This window comes from Lissotriton vulgaris, chromosome 8 (genome assembly GCF_964263255.1).
Source record: "Lissotriton vulgaris chromosome 8, aLisVul1.2, whole genome shotgun sequence".
In the NCBI taxonomy this organism is placed as follows: domain Eukaryota; kingdom Metazoa; phylum Chordata; class Amphibia; order Caudata; family Salamandridae; genus Lissotriton; species Lissotriton vulgaris.
In genome coordinates this window covers 827916686-827935789 of record NC_141696.1, presented here as the reverse complement: position 1 = coordinate 827935789, position 19104 = coordinate 827916686, and the positions used below count along the sequence as shown (strand labels likewise).

Here is a 19104-nt window from a genome sequence, read left to right as displayed (position 1 = left end):
ACTTCGAACGTTATGCCTGTGTGGACCTAAACACATGCAGTAGATATTAACTGCAGCGATTCAACCCAACCTTCATATCACAGAAGACATTTTTGAGAATAAAGACATTATTCTGACTAACTGAAAACTTCTCTGAATGTTCGAGTGCAATGCATTTATATTTTGCTCTACCTGAAAAATGGATGCACATACGAACGCACTACCTGCAGAGATGCTACAAGCAACATGTTTTTATTAGGGGGAGCAGGGGTAAGTACATCTCATACAAAACTGAGTTTTTCCGATCCATATACACTTCTCAGACCCCCAAGAATGTACACAAAAGACTGAAGTTTCTCCTACTATGCCACACATTTGGGTGGTGCCGGTCGCCACATATCACAGCACGCACTGAGTATTTAGTTTACAGGGGGGGCGGCACTACATGTAAGGATACCTCCACAACATCTCATATCGCCAGCATTTTTCTATGCTAGAGGACTTAGCTCACATTTTACCAAGATATAAATACCACTCCACTCCCATAGCATTCTTTGGATGTGCGGACTACGATCCATCAATGCTAAAGCGCATCAGCCTCTTCTCTTTCTGACAGTGCAGAAGGATCCCTGGTAACGACAATAACTATAGTTAATGACGTTGATGGGTATGTCTGCTGCTGTGCAAACCCTACACAAGCAGTGACAGAGTGGATGGAGTCGGTGCTGTCAACCCCGTTTCACCATGAGGGGGTGGGTTGAAGGGGGGGCACAACTTCTATTTGGATGGATGAGATCCTATTCCCTCTCTTCCATACCTTAAGGTGTTAACGCAAGGACTCTATAAAGCAAGCCCCAAGGGCCTCCGAATCTCCATGCCAACTTGCTTAAGTACCACATTGGCTGCATATAACTCTGGGAGGTGCCAGCTGCTCTGCGGTCGGCCAAGGTCCGCCAACGCATACCCCGAATGGGGAAACAGCGACTCTGCTCCCAGCCCATTGCACCCATGATTGTAGTTTGCAGGGGAGCTTTTGGGTCTACCACCCCTCCCCCCAGGCTATACCTGCCCTACTCTTACCTGCAACTTTGCCCGTTCCGTCTCCCAACGACATTTCTCAGCCTCAAAGCGCGCCCACTCGTGCTGGATGTAGTGCAGGATGCCAGGCACGCTAAATTCCTGCCGTCCTCCAGGCTCTGGAGCTGCTGTCCCCCGGTTAGGCACGGCCCGGAAAGCCGCCCTCTCCTCCATCATGGAAGCCGTGGCCTTCTGCCTGTGTATGCTACAAAGGGATCCATCCAGGGAGGCACTGACATTATCTGTCTAAGCGCTATGTAGAGTGGCTGCGGTCGAAACTCAAAATGTGTATTTTATTTTTTTCTATTAACAACCTTTTGGGGGGAATTGAGATGGGAGCGCAAGAAGCATTGATGTGGTGAAATTGGGGCTTACTGTGAGTTAATTGTGTGTCCTCTCCCCCACCCCCTTTTTTTGCCAAGTGCAAGCATGGAATGATTACATTCCACCTCGTGCTCACGACATCACCTCTCGGGCACTTGGATTTAATTGTCGCCAGTCACTGACGCTGATCACATCAGAGCCTTAAGGGTCCGGCCTCTTTCTTCGTGTGCACCAATTTTTTGTTTTTCTTCCCCACACTCCCCCTGAAGTGTGAATAATGCATGATTGTAAAGAGAGTGGGGAAAACTGTTTTTCCTCCTCACCCTTGTAGCACAGAATTTTTTTTTAAAAACCTCTCTGTAAATTGCATGATTGGGGAGATAGCCTGCTTTCAAATAACTTAATTCATGACAAAACCTAATTACTGTCAGGTAATACCCTGTCAGCTTTAATGCATTTCATCAGTCATAATGAAAAGAAGAGCATTTTATGACCCATCTAATTATCATTGCATTTTAAAGGGAAATGAATGGCGTCGCGCTGAATGTTAACTATTGACTTCATTACATCCTCTTACGCACGATGTTCGGTTGATTTTCGAAGTTTTCTCCCTGTGCCCCCTTCTTCTGTTAGATAAAGCAACTGAGATCGCAGGGGTCGATTTGAGGGGGCTAAGTACTGAACTGGGAGATTTGAGCCTGTTTAATGTGTGGTGCCGGTTGGCTGTTAATACCAGAAATCTTATTGTTGCCACACTCCAAGTGGGGGCTTATTGCTGCGAATGATGTCACCTTAGGCGAGGATCCCGTCATGTAATTAGTTAAATGATTTAAACAAAGATTTGCATAGAGGCAGCAATCAGTTGTCATGAATTAGCGAGCAGCAGTTGCCAACGAGTAGTAGCGGATCGGGGAGGGGGTTGCAATCTCATCTCCTTGAACATAACTAATTTAATTGTCCTCATTAGCTGTACCATTTGTTTTGCTGTTATTTCTCGCTTTCCTCGCGCGCACGCAAACAGCGGTTTCATCCTCTGCCTTTTAAGAGCTTTGGTAAGGGGTTGTGCAGTTCGGTGTGTTTTCCTGTGCAGACAGCGGTGGGCAAACACTCTTCTTCCGGGTGTGTGAGTGAAGGAGTCCAGTTGGTGTCTTCTGAGGAGAGAGAGGGGGGCAAGCTGATGGACAGACACTTCCTCCCAGGGGCCTCTCGGTAGTCTGCTTTCTCGGCCATACCCTGCCGGCTCTCGATCAGGTCGGTGCCCGCGGATGCTGCCGTTTCCGGGGGGAGGGGGGGATGCTTTACGCAATGATCGTGGGTTCCCTTAGTCCATGGAGTGAGGTGTGTAGTGCCTCTTCTGGGCTGAAACGAGGAGCTACGTGTTCTGAGTGGTCAGGCACGGGTGGTTGCTATGGAATGCTGGGAGAGAAAGGGGTTGTTAGGGGTAAGGGCTACCAGGGGTGAAAGGAATGGGTGTGTCGCTGAAGGCCTGCGAGCACTTACATGTTGACACTTGAACTCTTGTTACCACAAGTCGCGACTTGGGGTGTATCTTTCCCACGGCGACTGAGCTAGGGTTTTGCTGGGGCGTACACGTCACAAGAAGGAGCGAGGTACGAAGATCATTGGAGTTACTGAGAACCTGGGGGGCCTGCGTCATAGATAGCTTAACTCCAAGATGAGACTGTTATTAGTGGAAAGTCTAGACTGCAACAACTGTTGGTCAAAGCAGTGTGACCTCTGGATTGGAGTGCGCTTCCGTTCCGGGCATAGAATCATCCACAAACATTACAGAAAGACGGCTGCCTTTTTCGACGCGCTTCCTCCAAATAGGGCCCTTTAGAAAGACTTCCAGCCTGGTGTTCGTGAAGGAGCTCTGATAGGACAGCAGCTGACTCTAAAGTGTCATCGTCGGTGACGAGGGGACAGAAGCAGTTGCCCGCCTGCCGTATTTGTAGGTGCAAAGGCCTTCCCCTCCCCGAAGGATTGAAAAGGACATATGTCTCTGGAACCTTGTCTGTGTCTAGTGAGCGCGCTTTCACTGACTTCCAAGCTAACTTAGTACAGTTGCATTATGCAAGCCATCTTGCTCTTGATTGGGGGGGGGGGGGGCGTGATTTGCTTGCATAAGGATATGCCAGCGTTTTGATAAGGAGCACCTTAAAGGGGGTATTAATGCTCCTGGGAAGAGGCAGGTGGATGGTTACCGTTTAATGTGTGGGGTGGTTATAACGGCATTAGGGGAAGATCTCTTTTAGGCAGTAACAAAGGTCAGAAGGTATAGAATACTGCGGGAGGGGGGTCTCGACGATCGTGGTGGGGAGAGTTAACCGGGATAGATAACAAGGCCGCTATGAAAAGGGAGGGTAGCGGATGCGCTGAGAAGAGAGGTGTGTATAAGGGAGGGGCTTACTGGGGCCACTAGGAAGAGTGAGGTAAACACGACACTAGAGGAGGGGGCAGTGGGGGGGGGGGGGGGGGCGGGCGGGGGTGCGCTTAAAGAAAGGGGCTGCCGACTGCCATGGTGTTGTTTGACCCGCCGCGTGCCTGCCTGTGTGCTGCCCGAGCTCGGCCGACTCTGCTCCGCTGGTGACCTGTCCTCCGCACCACAATGCCTGGCTGGTGAGGGACCGAAGGCACAGATGATGAAGCCCGGGTCCTCGCAAGCTGCCCCTGCTGCCGCTACACTGGGTGAGTTGTCTGGAGCCAGGCTGCTCGGTGAGGGCCAGGAGCACAACACCTGTAGCTCGGCAATTACGTGCAGCTCCTGGCGGAGCTCACTATTTTAAAACTTCAGCCTTGCCGTGGCCTAATCACGATTACGAATGCGGGAGGGAGGGGTGGGGGCCGGGGAGCGGCAGAGCACGACGGAGGAGAGCTGCAGCAGAGGGAGGGGGGGGGGGGGGGGGGAGGCGAGAGCACGACGGAGAAGGGCAGAGGGAGGGGGGAGGCGAGCGGAGCCAAGCAGCTCCTAAAAGCAGCAGGGAAGGGAGGCGAGCAGCTACGAAAACACGACCACGTCTCTCCGAGGCAAGGAGACAATGCCTCGGAGAAACGCACGGCCATTTTCGGATTCGGGGGCGTGTTTTTGCGCCCTGAGTGACAGACAACGTCACAGGGCTAAAGAATGCAAAAAATCACGCCCCCGAATCCGAAAAAGACGGAGCTTCTTTGGAGGGACGGCTCTCTCCTTTAATGGCTGGCCTCCTTTTAGGAAGCCAGCCAATGGGAGATCAGACGAAAAGGGAGGTGGGATAAAGGAGCCACTCTAAGTAGCATTAATTCTCCTGACTTCCGGTCTTGGCCTTCGGCCAAGCCTACAGTCCCTCGACCTAAAAAGGAATTGGGTTGTCAGGGTACACTAACACCCTGCCATACCTGCAACCCTTTTTGACCCAAATAACAAGTTGCTATGAGGGTGAAAAAAATGTAACCCAGAGGTGGTTACATTAGAATGTAAAAAACCTGTGAAGAAAGAGAGGATCATAAGTCATCAAAACTAGTTACGTGCCTGCAACGTAGTGAAGTGACGCAGTCCGCTCTATCTGTGAATCATCCCACATTCATTTAATGCGAATTATCCATAGTGCGGTGAATCAGCATTGCTTCTCAGTGGAAATTTAGATTCTAACAAAGCACACCTATCAATGTAAGTGTGAAGGTGAACACGCATATATATTTTGTAGCCAGTTCGTTACAAGCTTGATAGTGCGTGCCTAAGTCATATCCATATATTAATAGTGCCAGGGATTACCGACGTGATAATAGTTCAACTTGATCCAAAGTTACATACAAGACAAAACAGACGACACATTACACACATAATGCCAAAGATTAAAAACGCTCACTCCTCATTGGGGGATTAATGGCTGCACGGGGATTGAGGGGAGAGGTCACAGTGCTCGAAACATATTCTGTAGATTTAAAGAGAGAGGGGAACAAATCAGTTTGAAGTCCGGCAGAATATTCTGCAGTGCCCTCCTTCTGCTCGAATGAAAAGAAAAGGAAACAGACGCGTTTCCTATTTTTACAATCGTCGTCTACTTACAGTTTCTGATGCTCAACATCGACCATCAACCTATGCCGCCCCTCCGCGCACCCGTGAGGAAGCAAGAGCAGCGCCGAAGGTAAAGGCGGCCGCCATTGGGGGCGTGGTTAGCGTGGCGTGTTGACAGGCACGTAACTAGTTTTGATGACTTATGATCCTCTCTTTCTTCACAGGTATTTTACATTGTAATGTAACCACCTCTGGGTTACATTTTTTTCACCCTCATAGCAACTAGTTATTTGGGTCAAAAAGGGTTGCAGGTATGGCAGGGTGTTAGTGTACCCTGACCACCCAATTCCTTTTTATTTTTTGGTCCTGAAGAAAAACCGGTAAATCCCCTTGTTGGTTTGAAACATGTAGACCTAACACATATCACAGATACATTTGGTCCTAATTAAGCCTTCACTGTATCGACATACACTGTTTTTAGCATTGTCCAGTAGTCTTAGAACAAATAATCTGGGGATAAGTCATACCAGGACAATTTTTAACTCACTGACTTTTTTCTTTACATTCATCACTCACATACCCGCTCCACTGTATCCCAGGTGTTGCAGCACACCTTGACGGCACTCGGCGTCAAGGTGGCCCCGATGATGAAGCATGTCACCGACCAGGTCGGTGAGTGAGGGGTTCCTTAAAAACAAAGAAGGACTTCTTCTTTTTCTTCATTAGAGTCTCATCCCACCGATATCAGTTTCCAGCCTTATCTTTGGTGGTACTCCTTATTTTGTTATACAGTTACCTAACCTGGGGATCGGGAGTATCCTTCCGTCCACCGAGGTGGATAAAATCCCTTTGCTCTCCAATTTTGTTTATAAGAATAAAAAAATATGGCACCCATTACTCAACATATGGCTCAGGTATTTGAGGATCTTTTACAATTCCTTAGGATGTATTTAGAACTTGGAGTGATCATGAAGATGTTAAGGGAGTTTTCTCAAAATGAAATGCCTCAGTCACCCAGCGTTTATCAATCAGGCGGTGGAAATATAACCGCCATTCATTTTTTTCATGGATTTTATGCTGTTTAATACAAAACATACATTTTGCTTAGCTGCAGAATTATGAGAAATGTACTGTGCCACTCGCCTATGATTTCAATCTCTTTACCTCTTTTCCTCACGTTTACCTTTAAGCTACTACGCATGATTAATAGCCATGCTGGAGATAAAAGGATTCTGGACAGGATGCCTTGGTGCACCAATAGATTTTTATTAACTGTTTCTTTGCTTCCAACCTTACTGCAGGCCAGTTATAAAAGCAAAATAAAAAGGAAAACAAATGCTGTTGGATGGCGCACCACAGTACCCCCTGTGTAAGTAGTAGACAGTTTTCAGAAAGCCTATAACAATGGTGTACACACGAGGAGCAGAACTATCTCTTGACGGCAATTTTAGAGGCCAGACTCAATGCTGATCAGGTGCATTAAACTACTTGCTCATCAATACACATTAAAGAGTCAAAGCCCTGTGAAGAGGAAGACAGCTAAGGTGGACTGAATAGAAAACCGCCAAAGCAGAAAAAAGTGACTGCAACTGAAGAAGGTTCTAGTGGGCACCTACCTAAAAACAGAGGGGTGGGGAGGGTGCTAGCTGCACACTATCCCAAGTGAAGGATTTTTTTTAGAATGCCACCATTAATTTTCATTGGCAGCTGCAAATAGCTTTGGGAAACTATTCGGAGAAACAACATCGTGTCAGTTACAAGGGTTTAGAATAGGGTACGCAATGATTTCCGGAACAAATGAATGCTGAATGAACCTGCTGAAAAATCCTAGTATTGTTTAAACCACCATTAAAATTGAATCTGTTGGTAACCACCAGTTTGGACAAAACAATCAGGATTGAGACAGTACCACGAGACAATAGAAAGTAAAATATTAGATATGCAAGTAGGGAGCTAAGGATTATTTTATCCTCATCATAAAAATCGGTTTACCTTTCTACAATCCAATCTGGGCGGACCACTTTTTCTCCTTTCAGATCCTTTATTTTGTTATTTGGAAGATTTGTAGCAATTATGTGAGTGGTTTTGGACCTTGAAAAATATACATGAAACTGGCCTCCATGCAACATCATGAGTCGGCGTAATTCATCAGCTGAAGGATCTAAAAGAGTTGAGAAGGATTTAACAACACAGCTATACAGTTAATGATATATTTTATTGCATCATCTGTACACACATCCTCAACACACATTTAGAAACGGCCACTCCGGATACATAACCAAAGTATGCTTGGTTCAAAAATATGAAACACCAACTGGGACAGTTGGGCAGTGGTATTCCAGATGTTATATTCATCTTGACCTAGGCGTCTGTCTTCAACATTGCCCATGACCAGCTGCAGAGTTGCTATGTGTGTCCAAGTTAACCCCAACGTCTCAGTCTTTCCTGAGCAAACAGGTGTGAAGGAGTCTGCCAGATTTCCCGGTTAACTTGTTGCAATATGGTGGACCTCAGGTTTATGGCCAATCTTATTTGAAATCGGAACACAACTACTGGCTGAGATCAAGCACCTTAATCATGATGACATTTGGCTAAATGAGCGACTAGATAAAAACTGGATGCTGAGGAATGACTACCTGGGAAAATGACTGTGGCGTGGGTCAGGGCCATCCAGGGTTGTGCAAAACAAATACCTATCCTTTAATGCTCCTAAAAATGGGTATAAGTTTGGAGCACTCGCATCACATTCAAGGGCGTGACAACTGGTTGTGCTGCTAGAGATAGAGAACCATGGATCTCCACCCCTCTAGACCAAGCTCAGCAGGAATTTGAGAATAGTTCTTAACTATAAAATGCCCGATAAACCTCACACTTGAGGTTGCGAATCATATAATCATAGCCGGAATTGGCCAAGACCATCACACTTAACACCGTGAACGATGTAAGCAACCTAAAAAAAAAAAATGGATCCCTTAGCCAGGGTTGGACTGTGACAGAAAATAGGCCAAGACACCAAAATAAAAGTGCCTCACATTAGCAAATCAGATAGCTAGAAAAGTACACCACAGGGTAGTTTTGAACTTTAAAAGGCATGTTATAAGGGTTTTGCAAAGTATGGGAGATGACATGCATTTGGGCTTTCTAGAGACAATTTTTGGGGTAATATCAAGGAAATCAACAGTAAAAACTGGCCCACCGTACCATAAAACCGGCCGACAAATATATAGAAAAATAACAGCCCACACACTGATCAATCAGCCCAGCCCCTTGAGCACTGACTGACTGCCCTATAGGCCAGTCCGACCCTGCCCAAAGCAGCTACTCAGTAAAAGATTGAAGCGGCCCAGGCAGACTAATTTCTACATCTAACAACACAGACATGTCAACCAAATGGTCAAGAGTCTAGGCATTCGAGAAATTAAATTCAGGATCTCCTATCTCGCAGTAAACCACTTTGGAAGAATGCCATAAATTACCCAAGGAATCTGTTGCCAAAATGCATACTTAATTCTTCATATATCCATCAAACAGCATTCCGGTGTCAAATTCCTCACTGCAAAAGATTAAATATTGGAGGACAAAGACAGCTGCCCGAGGCAGCACTTTCGGGAATGCTTTACCCACTAGAGTGTGGAAAAAATATAATTATCTATGTCCGAAAAGGTACAGAAATTAGACATTTTAAAAAGGCATTCACAATAGCCACCTGATGCCTTCTTCGTGCCCCACTGACTTCTGTGCTTGTAAAACTATCCTTTCCTCTGACATCTTCATTTAAAACAATATATATATATATATATATATATATATATATATATATATATAGATATATATATATATAGTGCATACTTATGCAACTGGGCACCCTGCACTAATCCAGACAACCCTTATTGTGATTTTATAGTCTTAGACAATCTTAGAAAGCTCTCTAAGTGGTCACTGTGGAGAGCAGCCTTCAGGCTTAGTCAATAAAAGAAGCAGAAGCAGAGTTTTCAGGTGTGACCAAAGTTTTTCCCTCCGGGAGTTAAACATTGTTGAAATACATATCGGCGTGATTCTGCCGAAGGTCAAACACCGCCACAAGAGCGCCTCAGCTCTCCCGCCCTGAACCATCTTGTTGGACTCAGTAATCCGAAAATAGGGAGAGTGGTGCCGCCGAGGACTGGATCTCGGTATTGGTTTCGGAGTCAGTTTCAAATGCAGGCTGACCCGGGAAAACGCTCTGCCTAATTGATGGACAAATGTGCAAACAAGCGCCGAAATGACATCAGCATAATGCTCTACCCACTGGAGGGTTGCAATTACTAAACAGCCTTTTGAATCACAGGTCCGAGTAGGTGTCCCAAAATAGAAGTCATCACAAGAAGTGAGGAGGAAGGAGAGGCTCTGGCACTCTAGTTGGGACCTTAAGAACAAGGAAGCCCATAAACTCCTGGTCAAGAAATACAAAGCTGAGATTGTACAGGCCAAACAAGATCACTTTGTGGCCTTGACAACATCGCTCTCCTCGCCGAAGGAGCTTTTTAAAATCGTTGATTCCTTAGTCAACCTACAAGCCCCTGACCCTGTTGTGCCATCGCAAGATCTATGTGATAGGATTGCCTCCTTCTTTCACACCAAAATACAGGACATCCACCTGACTCTCGAGGAGCAAAGAGCATGTACCAGTGTGCCTCCTGCCCGGGTTAAGATGAATATGACCACCATTGACATCTCCCCATCATGCACTTTGGACTCCTTTCCCCCGCTGTCTTTGCAGGATCTGGAGATCTTGCTTTATAAGACCAAATCTGGTTCCCCCTGGATACCTGCCCACTGAAAATCATCAAGCAGTGTAGGGAGACCTTCCTACCTCCTCTGCTAGAAATAATGAATCTAGCAATGAGAGACGGTATCTTCCCCTCGGAGTGGAAGAGCGCAGTAGTGAAACCCCTGCTAAAGAAGGCCTCCCTTGATCCAGAAGTCCTAAAAAACTTCCGTCCAATCTCGCTGCTCCCAGCTCCAGCGAAGATGCTAGAGTCACATCTTAACAAGCATCTCGCTGCCTTTGTGGAAAGCTCGGGTTGGTTGGACTCCTCCCAGCATGGATTCAGGAGGGAACATAGCACCGAGTCGGCCCACACCATCGTGCTTGATAAGATCCGCACGACAGTAGATGGGGGCCAGACCACCCTCCTGGTCCTACTAGATCTAACTGCGGCCTTCGATACCCTCTCCCCCTCAGTACTCACTTCTCGCCGGAGGGATGTGGGGGTGAAGGACCGAGCTCTAGATCTATTGACCTCCTTCCTTGATGGGCGGGAACAAACAGTCAAGCTGGGGGAGTTCCTATCTCCATCCCGACCAGTGCTGTGTGGGGTCCCACAAGGGTCGGCCCTTAGTCCGACCCTATTCAACATCTACGTGACCCCACTAGCCAGACTAATAAGAACTTTCGGGATGGAGGTAGTATCTTCCGCAGATGACACCCAAATACTCGTCTCTCTCCCCCATTCAGATGTACAAACTGCCTCCAAGTTTAGATCTTGTATGGAGGCGGTTGGTCACTGGATGATCCAGAATTCACTCAAACTGAATGGGGAGAAGACTGAGGTGATGGTGTTTGGAGGGAAAGAGAACATCTGGTCAGCCAGCTGGTGGCCTGACTCGCTAGGAGAGTGCCCTTCCCCCACAACATCTGCTAAGAATCTGGGGGTGATGATAGACCCTGCCCTGGATATGGGCAGACAGGTGAGTAGAACCATCTCCACCTGTTAGGGCTTAATTCACACCCTGCAAAGGATCAGGAAATACCTTTCTTTACAGTCCAGAAAGCAAATAGCTGTCACACTCATCGGCTCACGTCTGGACTACTGTAATGCGCTGTATGCGGGGCTAAATAGGAGCCTCCTGCAGCGCTTACAGGTAGTTCAGAACGCCACAGCCAGATTTGTTCTGGATGTTCCCAGACGCTCCTCGGCCACGTTGGCCAGGAAAACGCTGCACTGGCTACCGGTAGAACACCGAGTACGATTCAAAGTCCTATGCATGACCTATAGAGCCATTGCAAAAAACAGCGTTATGGGAGTTGGTTCCATCATCTCCCATTACATCCCCGGAAGGAACTTGCGTTCCTCCGGGAAATCGCTCCTGACAGTTCCCCGCATACTAAGAGCCAAATGGGGTGGCAGGGCCTTCTCTACCCTAGCTCCCAAATGGTGGAATGATCTTCCTCTGGATCTTAGGTCTCTACAGAAATGTTGAGATTTTGCATTGAAAATAATCCTAACTATAACTACCTACTGGCGACCGCCAGTAGGAGAATATATTATATTATATTATAATATATATATATATATATATATATATATATATATATATATATATATATATATATATATATATATATATATATATATATATATATATATATATATATATATATATATATATATATATATATATATATATATATATATATATATATATATATATATATATATATATATATATATATATATATATATATATATATATATATTACCTACTGGCGATAGCCAGTAGGTATATATAGTTAGAATTTTCAAAAGTTCCATAGAGAAAAAATCCTATGTCTAATAACTTTGGCGTTTGTGGACGGAATCGGCTGAAATTTTCAGGAAAATGGCACATTTTGTTTCTGAGCAGCCCCTGAAAATTTGGGGGGGGGGTCGTCAAGGGGGGGCCGAGAAAAAAGGGGGGTCCCAAAACGCGTTTTTCCCATTCATTTTTCCATAGGGCGGTTGGCCTCACTTTTAGCTCGAACGGCTGAATGGATTTGCACGAAACTTGGCAAAATTGTAGGGACTGTTAGCCCGATGTGCCTTTGCTAGGTCTCAATATATGTGCTTCAGTGGATTTTGAGAAATTAACGTTTAAAATAAGATATATATCTGTAACAGCGCTCCGGGCAGCGCTCCGGTTCGCGTACTTTTCGCGTAACGGAACTTTGCGATGCGAAGCTGATTGGCTCTCCGGTGTCTGTCAACATTCTAAACAGTCCGGAGCGGCCGCCATCTTGTCTCTCGGTAGGATCGAGAGACAAGAGGAGGCCAAAACAAAGGGGGAAATGAAGGAAAGGGGGCAAGGTAGACCCCTTCTGACCCCCTAGGATTGATGAGGGGGATATTATAGAGCCACGCGGGGCCCAAAAAAAAAAAAAAAAAAATTCCGATTTTTTCGCCGTAGAGACGCGTCTTGGTACGCGAACCGGGCAGCTAACCGGGAAGCTAACCGGCAGTGTAACAGGAGTCTGAGGAGAAGCTGATTGGCTGTTAACATTGTAAACAGTCTGGAGCGGCCGCCATCTTGTCTCTCTGTGGGATCGAGAGACAAGAGGTGGAAAAAAAAAAGGTGTAAATGAATGAAAGGGGTAAGGCAGACCCCTCCTGAACCCCTAGGATTGATGAGGGGGCTATTAAAGTTCCCTGCGGGGCAAAAGAAAAATAAATTGTGATTTTTCGCGGTAAAGGTGCTTCCTGGTACGTTAATTGGGCAGCTAACCGGCAGCGTAACAGGAGTCCGACATATTGTGTTTTTTGAACGTTTGTGATATGTGCACATGTGGATTTTGTCTAATTAAGGTTAAAAAAATATATATATATATATCTTTAAGCGTGTTCTGGCGCGCTTACGTTTTGGGTTTGGTTTGCGCTGCAGAGACGATACGTCACGGTTATGCAATGCATCATGAGGCGTCTCACGGGCTACGTGATACGTCACTTAATAAAGAATATATTTTACAGCTATAGATATTAGCTTTTAAAAAACCAATGAAATTCACAGAAAAAACCATAGGTTATAGACCATATATAGTTAGGAATTAGCATTTACAAAACCTTGAAAATTCACTGAAAAAACCATAGGCTATAGACCATATATAGTTAGGGATTAGCATTTACAAAACCTTATTTTACTCACACAAAACCATTGAAATTCCATATATAGTTAGTTGCACTAACTATATATCGCGGACCCGCAATCCACTGCTAATGATGTCACATATTACATCATTCATGACATGGTCAGTGACATCACTGATGACATCACTGATGACATCTCAAATGACATCACTGATGACATCACTGACATCTCATTTGACATTACTGATTACATCACTGATGATATAATTTATGTGATAATACATCTTCAGACTCTAATATAACCTTAGATACACTCAGTGTAAACAGGCACTCACAGACTGTCACACATCCATGGAGTTACTCACACACCTAGTCAGTCATGCAAAGAATCAATCACATCTCCATTTCCTCAACTATACAGTTATACACACCTTACTTATTCAAACATATACTAACACATATTTACTCTCTTATACAATCCTTGATACAAGTTCACAATGATTCATACAGCCACTCTCACATTCACTGGCTCTTATGTTCAGTTATTTATATATGTCAACTCTCACATGGAGCGTGTTTTACATATGTACTTACTTTGACATGTAGCACTGAGATATCCATTCACTCACCAATATACTCATGCACACAGTCAACTGTCCATACAGCTGTTTCTACATGCACTTTTGAACCCATACACCTAGGGAATCAACTGCTCACACATCTATGCACAGAGTTATACACCTCCCAGCCACCCACACACATACTCAGTCTCCCATACAAATACTTGGGCAACCATTCAATAACCCATATAGTTACTGATATAGCTACTGATTTAAACATGCAGCAGTTTACAGAACAACATAAATAATGATTGCCAAATTAAGACACTTTAATCACTAACCCATGCACTCAGTGAGACACATTTAATCATTTACTCATACAGTCAGTCATGCACCTACTAAATCCTTCATCCAGACACTTATACATCCACTCATTCTTCAATATGTAAGACATATTTTAACTTTACAGAAACATACAGTCACTGGGTGTTGTCATCAGTGATGTCATCAGTGATGTCATTTGAGATGTCATCAGTGATGTCATCAGTGATGTCACTGACCATGTCATGAATGATGTAATATGTGACATCATTAGCAGTGGATTGCGGGTCCGCGATATATAGTTAGTGCAACTAACTATATATGGAATTTCAATGGTTTTGTGTGAGTAAAATAAGGTTTTGTAAATGCTAATCCCTAACTATATATGGTCTATAACCTATGGTTTTTTCAGTGAATTTTCAAGGTTTTGTAAATGCTAATTCCTAACTATGTATGGTCTATAACCTATGTTTTTTTCTGTGAATATATATATATATATATATATATATATATATATATATATATATATATATATATATATATAGTCATGATATCACAGATGCTAAACCAAGAGATAATATTGAAATTCCTGTAAATCTCACACAGGTACATCCAACATTTTATTAATTTTCAGTAAACTTAACAATTGTCAAGTGATCAAAATGCTGCTTTTCAATAGCAACTTCTAAACCATTGACAACGGTCTACATAACTCTGTGGAATACAGCACCGAGAAAATGGGCTCATTTTTCATTTTCCTATGCTCAAAACAAATTTACTGTAACACTAACGAAACCAATACTACTATCACCAGGCAGAATAAAATTGCATAATTAGGTCTCAACCTTGCAGCACCATATGGGTCTCTTTTATGCGATGGCCCAACCGGATGTGGATTTTTCCTGGACCATTATTATCAAAGGCATGTTCCCCTTTCACTCATACCCACATTTCTCCACCAGTTGTCAGTTAACAACCTGGGTGTTTTTAGAACAAGCAGCTTTCTCTTTGCCCTTCACACCTTTCGAGGAAGCCCACAGACAAATTATTCAATTGGCATAACGTTCACCAATGGCCATGCAAGCTTAGGGATGAGAAGGTAATTATAACTGAAGATTTTTTTTTATTGCTACTTATAACATAAAAAGGTTTATGCGCAGTCGAATATTCAAAATCGTCTGGGCCTAAATAAATATATCCACCCACGCGTTGTTTGATTTTTTAGGTTTACAATGGACCTTTAAGTACAATAAACATTAACTGCACGCTTTCAAATAATAAATTATACAATCTAACAGAATTTCTCAGAAACATAATGAAGATTAATTAGCCAAAAATATCCCACTCAAAAGTGTAAGCAAGCAGATTAATGAATCATGAAATGCAGCTCAACTCAGCAGGAGACAACCCCCAAGATTAGAAAATGTGTTTGCCACATACGCAGGAGGACCCAATATTCCACTGCAGGGACTTTCTCTTTGTGGAAGGCACCACCAAGATGATAGACAAGGTAAAGACTAAATTATAAGACAAAATAGCATGAACAAGGAGAATTAAATAGGTTAGAGAGGACAAAAGCTGTTTCAATCCGTCATACATGGAGTTATCAGCGGTGTAATTAGGCTTCAAGCCAAAATAGCCACCAGATACGAGAGCTTAGACCCTACCAGCAAATATTCATGTACTTCTTCTGAATGGCTGGTGTAAATTGTAAAATAAAAAAAATAAAAAAGGAGCAAATGATAGACAGAATGATGAACAATACAAACATTCAGACCCAGTCACAAGGATCTGAGTTTAAACCATCATTCTTTTTCTCACCATGCCACCCCAGTTTGGACCGAGCCATATGCAAATCAGGCATCACCGTTTTCCTCATGGAAACAGTTCAACCTGAACTGCCAAGCCAGGTCCTCCCTGGACCGGAAACAAGGATCCTGGGACCGGTTTCGGGGCATCACCCCTCATCAGCCAGGCTAGCTTGATTTCGGTGGAGCAGTGTGCACGGGACCCATGCCTGGGCATACACTTCCCATTTAGGGCGACAAAAGCAAAAAGAACAAATGATGGATAGAATCATGAACAATGCAAAAAATGCTCGCCATGCCACCAGATTCAAGCTAGTCTGGCTGATTAGGGATGAAACCCAGAAACCGGTCTCAGGACGCATGTTTCTAGTCCAGGGAGGACATGGCCTAGCAGTTCGGGCTGGACTGTTCCCATGGGAGCAGGGTCAAGACTGATTTGCATATGGCTGGGTCTAAACTGGAATAATGTTTTTGTTTATTTCAAAGTATTTTATTGAGTTTTCATACAGGTACATTAGTTTTGCGTGCAAAAAAACCTCGATGGATTTAATCCAGATCTGTGACCTGGGCAGAATGTTTGACTGACTCGGCATTCCATCCGTCATCTGTTCTTTTTGCATTGATGTCATTTGGAGCCAGTACACCAAGAAGACAACTCTGGTCTAACAAGACCTAGGTCAGCAGTGAGAACTCCGTTTGCCCAGGCCTGGGCCGAGGGTTGTTCACGATATGGAGATTATAGCATGTGGCAGACAGCAGCCTCAGAGGCTCAACGGCGACAGAGGCCACCGGCGAGCCATAGACCATGCCCTCACTTGACCAGGCGAGTTAGACTGCTGTGCAGTGGAGACCCTATGCAGGATCACCAGCTCTGTGAAGCAATTACTGCCTCACTCGAGAACACAGACAGGTGGAGCCTTCAGGAGTAGGACAATGGCCATCTTAAAATAATTAAACATGGAAATGCTCACATTTTCACTAATGCTGCTGAGGCTTTTACATTTGTGAAATCCACACAAGAAAAGGAAACAGGTGAATGATGCAGAGCCAAAAGAAGCCTCACCAAAGACTCCGCAGATGGTCTATGGAGAACTGCTATTGAGATACAGGATAAATTTGCTGAATGGGACTACTGGACCAAATACTGGGTCATTTTTGACTGTTGGGTTGAGGTGCACAGACCTGGGTGATTCATCCACACTTGTTGAAGGTGTATTAAATTTCTCATGATGAACTTTATATTCTGTTGGTGTTCAATAGAGCTTTATTAGGTGTGATCAGCTTGTATGCTATTTATGGTGGTGATGGGAGTTTGACTGGCTGGCGACAAGTGTTCCAGTGTGTATCATGTGTGTTTTAGGCTTGGTTACTGGAAAGGTTCTGAGTAAAGAACTCACTAACTAGTATGACGATTAGAATGGGAGGGGTTGAGGGAGTTCAACTAGTTCTAGTAAGTGGAGACTGAATAAAGCAGCATAACTATAACTACAATATCACAATCCATTTCTACATGTAGACTAAAATAGACTCTTAGATGGCCGATAATCATAAAAGCACACTGTTGGACCTGGCTCTCTCTGCTAGGTCACCTCCAAACTGTTTGCCTTCCTCCTATTTTGTGCTGAATTCGTTTTTATTGGCCTTAGGACTCTGTACAATTAACCACTGCTAACCAGTGCTAAAGTGCTTGTGCTCTGCCTTCCAAACATGAGGACATTAGCTTACACCCAATTGGCATATTTAACTTACTTATACGTCCCTAGTACAGTGGTACTATGTGTACCCATTGCCTGTAAATTAAATGCTACTAGTTGACCTGTAGCTCCAATTGTGCCACCCATTTAAGTAGCACCTTAAAACATGACCCAGGTCTGCAATTGCAGCATGAATGCAGTTTTGAACTGCCATGTCCACTTGGCATTAGGCCCTGTTGCCAAGGCTTAAACTACCTTTTTATTACATATATTTCAACCTAAGGTAGGCCCTAGGTAACCCATGGGGGCGGTTGCAGTGTAATTACAATATTGGACATGTACTCTTTAGTGTCACATGTGCTAGTAGGGAAAAAGTCAAAATTAGTGTTTCCTTACTGCAAGGTCTAACCCTCCCATATGATAACATTGGGGATTCCTAATTACATTTAATAAGCTTTAATTTCCAATTGGGAGCAGGTGGCTATGTCAAGTTTGCTGTCTGTGAAAGTGTAAAGGTAATGGTAAAGTTGGATTATTTATTACAATTTTGATAATGCCACTATTAGAAAGTTGGCATTTTCCTGCCCTTAGCCCTTTTGTGCCTGTAGCCTGTCTTGGGTTATATGCTTAGTTGTAGGTGACGGTTAGACTTTGGGAATGCCTACCAGCCAGTCACACAATTGGTAAATTAAGTGTATCTGGATGGGCCATCTGTTTGCAGGATTGGGGGTGGGGCGGAGCTGAGCACAGCCCCACTTGCAATTGAATAGCCTATGCTCTGGCTTCCCACAAACAGCCTAACGGCCCTGCATGGTCACTTGAGTCAACTTGGAGCCAGGGCAGGGAAGGCAGGAAATTCCATGCACTTCAAAGCTACTGTCTAAAAGCTTCTCCCAACTCCGAGAACCAGGGCACTAGGGTATAAAAGAAGGACCCCAAGCACAAACTCATCATTACACTTCTGGAGCTGTGGACACTGCCAGGAAAAAGGACTGTTGTGCTGCTGAAGGACTGCCACTCTGCTGGACTGCAGTCTGCTGTATTCCTGCTTTGCTGTGCTGACCTGCTACACTCTTACCTGGTTGAGAAGGACTGGACCTGCATCTCTTGAACGCCGAACCCAGAGTGGCTTCAAGGCTAGTTGGCTGGTCTCCTGATATTAATCCTCAGGGACATAACAGGCGTCCAACAATCTTGCATCTGCACCAGGACTCTGCCATCTCGGAATCTACCCTGCCAAGTGGTGCCACCCCTGTCCTGGACCTTTCAAAGTTGGCTTGAGGTGCTTTGCTAGCCTCTGTGGATCCAGCAAAACGGACACATCTCCTCTGTTGTGCGAAACAATCCCGAGCAGACCGCGCGGATAGGACCCGTCATAAAAACTCACATCGCCGCCGCAGCCCACATCACCTTTGAAAACGGAGAATCCTCTGCGCAGGCAGTCTCATTTCTTTATGGCAGCGTTGA

At 44.6% G+C, this 19104-nt stretch overlaps 1 protein-coding gene across 1 annotated transcript in view; it reads right to left on the bottom strand.

Moving 5' to 3' along the window:
• Positions 1-19104, bottom strand: part of REV1 (REV1 DNA directed polymerase) — a 475128-nt gene that overhangs the window by 336716 nt on the left and 119308 nt on the right. Inside the window, exon 4 of the mRNA XM_086934725.1 lies at positions 7367-7535. Coding sequence (XP_086790851.1) covers positions 7367-7535 — 169 coding nt within the window. The remainder of the gene's footprint in view (positions 1-7366; positions 7536-19104) is intronic.